Source organism: Hylobates moloch, unplaced genomic scaffold, assembly GCF_009828535.3.
Source record: "Hylobates moloch isolate HMO894 unplaced genomic scaffold, HMol_V3 SCAFFOLD_5, whole genome shotgun sequence".
NCBI lineage: Eukaryota > Metazoa > Chordata > Mammalia > Primates > Hylobatidae > Hylobates > Hylobates moloch.
In genome coordinates this window covers 36,909,090-36,917,301 of record NW_026652280.1, presented here as the reverse complement: position 1 = coordinate 36,917,301, position 8,212 = coordinate 36,909,090, and the positions used below count along the sequence as shown (strand labels likewise).

Sequence of the window (8,212 nt, the reverse complement as noted above, 5' to 3'; positions counted from 1 at the left end):
ACCCTGTAGCCTTTCTGTCCAAACAACTTGACCTTACTGTTTTAGCCTAGCCTTCATGTCTGCGTGCAGCGGCTGCCACTGCTTTAATACTTTCAGAGGCCCTAAAAATCACAAACTATGCTCAACTCACTCTCTACATTTCTCACAACTTCCAAAATCTATTTTCTTCCTCATACCTGATGCATATACTTTCTGCTTCCCAGCTCCTTCAGCTGTACTCATTCTTCGTTAAGTCCCACAATTACCATTGTTCCTGGGCCAGACTTCAATCCGGCCTCCCACATTATTCCTGATACCACACCTGACCCCCATGACTGTATCTCTCTGATCCACCTGACATTCACCCTATTTCCCCATATTTCCTTCTTTCCTGTTCCTCACCCTGATCACGCTTGATTTATTGATGGCAGTTCCACCAGGCCTAATTGCCACACACCAGCAAAGGCAGGCTATGCTATAGTATAAGCCACTAGCCCGCCTCTTAGAACCTCTCATTTTCTTTCCATCATGTTCTTTTCGGACTCAGCCCGCCTGCACCCAGGTGAAATAAACAGCTTTATTGCTCACAGAAAGCCTGTTTGGTGGTCTCTTCACATGGACGCGCATGAAAACTATGCCCCTCATCCCTCTTCTTCCTTAATTAATGATTAAAAACTGTCCTTAGCCCATGAAGATGGGCTTGATGGATTCCATCTCATGCTTAGCTTTATGGTTTTCTTCTTCATGCTTACCTATTAAACATTCAGAACTGTGCTCTCTGGTAGTGTATTTTCTGAGCTTGAATTTAATAAACCAATTCACACAATGGGAAAAAAATGAGTGAATGGGCAATTTCATTTTACATGATGAGCCATTGTAAAACAAACAAGAGAAAAGCCTCTGGTAGCATTTAATGTAAGGGGAGAGAGGAGATTTTGGCAATATAGGGAGCTCACAGGGTCTCTGGAGCCATCAAGCCTCATACCCTACAAATAGTCCTGATGCAGGTGAAGCAGCCCTAAGAAGGACTCCTCAAAGGGGGGGAGCAAAGCATCCTTTAATGAGCATATGAACCACCAAATTCATAGTAGCTTCTCTCTTCCCACTACAGAGACAATATCCTTTTGCCACAGCCCAGTGCCTTCACTGTGATAATTTTGCTACAGCTTAACTGGGGCAGAGCACTGTAAATACACAGATATTTTATTTCAGCTCTCCAATGACCCCAAACCAGTTCCTATTATTAATAATTCCTATAAGGTTTATCTCTGGAGCATTCAAGAAGAAGCACCATGACTTCTACAATTAAGAAAAGACCAGGCTGCAGATTTCTGCTCTGAATTATTTCCTGAGCTTCTTCATTATTTACTGAGATTCCTGAAATGCAAACAACCAGTGTTATCAGGCAAAGGCAGATCCCCTGAGTCTTTTATCATTCTGGCTGCAATTTTGCATATTTCCTTTATAACCAGACAGCATACCAAATGAAGCTAGACTCTTTAAAGGGAAATGAGGCAATTGGAATGTCAATTTTATTTAGTAATATATTGTAAAAACTAAACAGCATATCCAGCTGATTGACAAAATCCATCCAACTGTTAAAGGCAAAACAAAACTATCTCAAGAGGTACAGTTATGCAGATCTTGCTTTTACCTACAGGCAGATATTTAAAGAGAGAGAGACACACACAGAGAGAATATTGAAGCAGAATGCTACATATGGAATTGTCCAACTAATAAAATTCAGAGAGAGTGAGGAACTCAAAAGCAGAGATATCATGTCATATTTTCTCTCTTCTTCTTCAAAGATCCTTTTAGCTTCTTCCACAGGCTGTCTTTTCTCTTCAGTTTCTTTTCCATCAAGGATGGCATGGACTCCTTCTTGCGAATTTCCCTCACCAAGCCATGAAAAGCATCATCAATACAGAATCTGAGGGCTGCAGAGGTCTCAAAAAAACCACAATTATATTCTTGGGCAAGACTCAAGCCTTCTTCTGTAGAAACCTAAGGAAAAAACAAATAATACTAAAAAGGCAGAAAGAGAAAGACTCTTCAATTAAAAATAGGTTCTCTACTAGAGCTGTGTGTCAGGCCTCTGAACCCATCCAAGCCATCGCATCCCCTGTGACTTGCACGTATAAGCCCAGATGGCCTGAAGTAACTGAAGAAACACAAAAGAAGTGAAAATGCCCTGCCCCGCCTTAACTAATGACATTCCACCAGAAAAGAAGTGAAAATGGCCAGTCCTTGCCTTAAGTGATGATATTACTTTGTGAAAGTCCTTTTCCTGGCTCATCCTGGCTCAAAAACTCCCCCACTGAGCACCTTGCAGCCCCCACTCCTGTCTGCCAGAGAACAAACCCCTTTGACTGTAATTTTCCTTTACCTACCCAAATCTTATAAAATGGCCCCACCCCTATCTCCCTTTGCTGACTCTCTTTTTGGACTCAGCCCGCCTGCACTCAGGTGATTAAAAGCTTTATTGCTCACACAAAGCCTGTTTAGTGGTCTCTTCACGTGGAAGCGCATGAAACTGTGGACCTCAGTTACATTTAAAAATATATAGCAATGTGAGAATTTGTTTTAAGAGAGAATCCTAGAATTTTAGAATTTGAAGGACAAATGAGAAATTAGAATCCTTGAAAGGACAACGGGTTAAAAAATTGAACTAGAAATCAGCTCTCCAGAATTCAAAAAAGCAACATAGCAAAGTGGTCAAAGAATAGCTTTATATTAAATCTGCTTTGTTCCAAGTGCCAGTTCAACTACATTTTACCTTTGCAAACTTGGATAATTTTTTTGACTTTTTTTCCCAATTTCCTCAACATAGGATATTAATACCTACCTCAAAACCTCTTTGTTAGGGTTAAGTGAGATCATCTAGAAGAGGCGCATGCTGGGCACATGTTTAAAGCTCTATGAATGTTGGTTGTTATTATAGTCCAGAGCTTTCACTTAAGAATAAGTTGAAGAGATGGAGTTGTCATAAAATTAAAAAATAATAATCTATCAAAAGAAAATGAAAAGCAAACACCACCATTATGGGTAAATAAGTCTCTAGCCAAGTATTCCAGAGCAGGTTTGACACTCCATAAGTCTTTGGTGGCACTTACCTATGCTGTGGTTCATGCTGTTGTAATGGATCTCTAGAAATCATAAACTGACTGAGGCCAGGGACCATGTCTGTCTCACTTATCATTCCCTTAGTATCTACTACAGCTCCTGGTACCTACATCACCGTTAGCAGTATTAGAAGAGTTTAAAGAATGATCAACAAAATTACCCAGGGTTGAATAAATATTAACTAAAATATAAAGATAAATTATACACATATATTAGCACAGTGGATTCTATGTTCCTGTGGCTGGTACTAACATTCCTACTCAAAATTTAGTGATCCCATAAAGCCCTACCAGATTATCAGTCCAGAATCCTGAGTTACCAGGACTCTGAATAATAAATAGACCTCCCAGCTCACTCATGTTGGATATGTGTCATAACTAAGAAAAAAAAAACCTTCGTTATTTTAAGCTGTTGACATTTTGCAATTGTTTGTAATCAGGGCAGAAACCAACTTTTTAAACTGTTACAACACATCATATGGTTAGTAAGTGGCTGAGCTGGGGTGTAAAAATCTATCAAGTCTATCCGATCCCAAAGACAGCACAGACAGGTTCTTCACTCTAGTCTGTGATAGATTGATCTCACTAGTGGCTGTTAAACAGAGATGAGTAACTTGTCACATTTTAACCCTATGAGATAAAACATGTCTGGATTCTCTCTCTTTTTTTATTTTATTTTTTTCATTCCTACTGGTAAACATGCCAATTTGTTTAGCTCATTTCTATCTTAAAATAAGAAATGCAGCAAAAACAATCAACTAAAGCTAATAACATTCTGACTTGCCAGCAACTGAGCAAAGTTATGTTTATTAAGTAACTTCCCTGATTTTCAAGTTATCACAAGTGATAATCTTACCAAATGGTATGACACTGTATAACGTGGGTTACCATGTATTTTTCGGTCACCTGTAAGAATTTTCCCCGCCCAGAAGCTAATGACTCATATTTTACATTTTGTATAGCAACACAACAGTTCTGGAACTATTTTCTATATTTATTGGCTTTCATTAGGTTACACTTATATTAATACAGCCTAAAGGCCCTTGTGGCTTGCAAAATATTTTTTGTTTTGTTTTGCTTTGTTTTGTTGCTACACTGCTTTTTAGCAGCTAAGGAGTAGATTTTTGGCAGCTCTGCTCCAGGCTGTCAGGTGGGTTCTGGTATATTCTTATCCTCTTATTTTGGGACTCAGGCTAAGAGAGCCCCTCTTATCTGGGAAATGATATTCCCATAATATAGAGCAGATGCACAGGAGGCAGGAATTATTTTATCTATATCCCAGGGGCCAAATGACACATGGAGAAACCTAAAGTCAATGAGGCAGGACATATGCTCAACTCACATTGAAGCATGACAAGAGTGGAGAGAAAACACAGAATTTTAAAAGAATCATTCAACTGACCACAGTCAATATAAATGCATTACAGTCTCCAATTTTAAAAGACAAAGACTGTCCAACCAGATTTTACAAAAATCACTTGCAGTTTCAGTACCTTATATGTAAAGATACAGAAAGTGAAATTTGAATGGAAATTTACACATGAAGAAAGTTGCTATAGTTTAAATATCAAAGTAGACAGTAATTAAAAATAGAGCATTATTTGAGCAAAAGAGGAATATTTTCTAATAATAAAGGAAGACATTATACTAATTAATTCTTATGTACTAAAAATATAGTCTCAGTTTAAATTTTAAAAGTTGACAAAATAAAATCCAAAAGTTTAGTGAGATATTTTAATGTGTCTCTCTTAGCAATTGAAAGAACTGGTAACAATCCTATTGACACTAGTACACAAGAGACAGAAAGAGGGAATCCTCTCTAAATCATTATATGAAGCCAGTATAACCCTAATACCAAATCCAGGAAAGGACATAACAAAAACAGAATTTAAAACAAAAATAACATGATAATCTCAATAGATGCAGAAAAAGCATTTGACAAAATCCAGCATCGCTTTGTGATTAAAACCCTCAGAAAAATTGGCATAGAAGAGACCTGCCTTACTGTAATAAAAGATATCTATTACAAACTCACAGCCAATGTAGCACTGAATGGGGAAAAGTTGAAAGCATTTCCCCTGAGAACGCGAACATGACAAGGATGCCCACTCTCATCTCTTCTATTCAACATAGTACTGGAAGTCCTAGCCAGAACAATCAGACAAGAGAAAGAAATAAAGGACATTCAAACTGGTGAGGAAGAAGTAAAACTGATGCAATTTCCTGATGATATAATTGTATACCTAGAAAACTCTAAAGACTCTTCCAAAAAGCTCCTAGATAAATGAATTCAGCAAATTTCAGGTTACAAAATTTATATACACAAATCAGTAGCTCTGCTATATACCAACAGTGACCAAGCTGAGAATCAAATCAATAAGACAACGTGTTTTACAATGGCTGCTAAATAAATAAATAAAATACTTAAGAATATACCTAACTAAGGAGGTGAAAGACCTCTACAAGGAAAACTACAGAACACTGTTCAAAGAAATCATAGACGACACAAGCAAATGAAAACACATCCCATGCTCATGGATGGGTAGAATCAATACTGTGAAAATGACCATGCTGCCAAAAGCAATCTATAAATGCAATTTCCATCAAAAAACCACTGTCATTCTTCACAGAACTAGAAAAAACAATCCTAAAACTCATATGGAAGCAAAAAGGAGAGCACATAGCCAAAGTAAGACTAAGCATAAAGAAAAAATCTGGAGGCATCACATTACATTGAAACCATACTATAAGGCCATAGTCACCAAAACAGCATGGTACTGGTATATAGGCATATAGATAAATGGAATAGAATAGAGAACCCAGAAATAAAGCCAAATACTAACAGCCAAGAGATCTTTGATAAAGCAAACAAAAACATAAAGTGGGGAAAGGACACCCTACTCAACAAGTGGTGTTAGGATAATTGGCAAGCCACATGTAGAAGAATGAAACTGTATCTTCATGTCTCACCTTATACAAAAATCAACTCAAGATAGATAAAGGACTTAAATCTAAGATCTGAAAACATAAGAATTATAGAAGATAACACTGGAAAAATCCTTCTAGACATTGGCTTAGGCAAATACTTCATGAGCAAGAACCCAAAAGCAAATGCAACAAAAACAAAGATAAATACTTGGGACTTAATTAAACTAAAAAGTTTCTGCATATCAAAATAAACAATCAGCAGAGTAAGTGAACAACCCACAGAGTGGGAGAAAATCTTTGCAATCACACATAGTGGAAGAAAATCCACGGAGTGGAAGAAAATCACCACAGTCTATACATTTGACAAAAGACTAATATCCACAATCTACAAGAGACTGAAAGAAATCCGCAAAAATAAAACAAACAATCCCATCAAAAAATGGGCTAAGGAACTGAATAGACAATTCTCAAAAGAAGATATACAAATGACCAACAAAAATATGAAAAAATACTCAACATCAGTAATGAGCAGGGAAATACAAATCAAAACCACATGCAATACCACCTTACTCCTGCAAGAATGGTCATTATCAAAAAAACAAACAATAATAGATGTTAGCTGGATGTGTTAAAAGGGAACACTTTTACACTGCTGGTGGAAATTTAAACTAGTATAAACACTATGTAAAACAGTGTGGAGATTCCATAAAGAACTAAAAGTAGAACTATCAGTTGATCCAGCAATGTCACTACTGCGTATCTATCCAGAGGAAAATAAGTCATTATATGAAAAAGATACTTGCATATGCATATTTACAGCAGCACAATTCGCAATTGCAAAAACATGAAACCAGCCCAGAAAACAAGTGGGAGCTAAGCTATGATAATGCAAAGGCATAAGAAAGATACAATGGACTTTGGGGACTCAGGGGAAAGGGAGGTAGGTGGATAAAAGGCTACACGTTGGGTCCAGTGTACACTGCTCGGGTGATGAATGCACCAAAATCTCAGAAATCAACACGAGAAAACTTATCCATGCAACCAAATACCTACTGTTCCCTCAAAACCTATTGAAATAAAAGTAAGTAAAGAAATAAAGAAAAAATTAACAGGCAAATATTCAGTAAGGATATGGGAGACTTGAACAAAACAAACTCAATTGATCCAATTGACATATACAACATGTCATAGCTAACAAATGAAAAAGTCACATTCTCTTCAAGTTAACTTGGAACATTTATAAAAATTGACTTTATCCTAAAGTGAATCTCAAAACATTTCAAAGAATAAAAATTACAACATAGTCCAAAATAAATGAAATTGATCTAGAAATTTAAAAAACTCTACTAAATTCCCAAATAGTTGAGAAAAAGTATATATCTAAATAGTCAATAGGTCAAAAAAGAAATTATAAAAACATTTTCAAAATATTTGAAATGAAATGCTAATGAAAATGCACTGTTTCAAAAAAAATGCACTGTATCATAACATAGGACTATCTATAGCTTTATTCATAATGATGCTTATAGCATTACAAGCATGTTTTTAAAAAGCATAAACACTCAAATTTAATGATCAAAATATTTACCACAAAAAGTAACCAGAAAGCTCAGCAAATTAATTTAAAGAAAGTAAAAACAAGGAAATGATAAACAGATAAATAAAATAGAAAACAATTATGCAATAGAGAAGATGAAATCAAACATGAATTCTTTTTATAAAGATGTCAAAATTTATAAAGCCCAGAAAAGACAGATTAAGGGTGATGAGGAAAAATAAGTCATAAATAAACAATATTAAGAATGAAATCGTGTATATCACTTCAGATACTACAAACATAAAAAAGATAACATGTGAACATGATGTTTGTCCCAATATATCAGAAATATTAGATGAAGGAATAATTTCCACCAAAATATAATTTTCAAAAACTTACACACAAAAATAGAAATTCTATATTGTCCTATACATTAGACAAAAAATTAAATTTGTGATTAAAACCTTTCCCCTAATTGTCTCTATGACCAGAAGCCTTCTTTGATGAATATGTGTAGATGTATGCAGCAAAGACATGCAAATTGTTTACAGTAACATTATTCACAATAGCAAAAACAAGCAAACAAAAACACCGAAAGCAACACAAACCTTATTGCCAGGAGACTTGATAAATAATTTGCTATATA

The 8,212-nt window shown here is 35.8% G+C and overlaps 1 protein-coding gene across 2 annotated transcripts in view; it reads right to left on the bottom strand.

Moving 5' to 3' along the window:
• Nucleotides 1–1,489: 1,489 nt before the first annotated feature.
• The window catches only part of RIT2 (Ras like without CAAX 2), a 389,165-nt gene continuing 382,442 nt past the window's right edge, over nucleotides 1,490–8,212 (bottom strand). Inside the window, exon 5 of one of the 2 annotated variants that reach the window (XM_032152421.2) lies at nucleotides 1,490–1,983. In XM_032152421.2, coding sequence (XP_032008312.1) covers nucleotides 1,756–1,983 — 228 coding nt within the window. In that variant the 3' untranslated portion in view covers nucleotides 1,490–1,755. The remainder of the gene's footprint in view (nucleotides 1,984–8,212) is intronic. The other variant, XM_032152422.2, reaches the window with a different exon arrangement.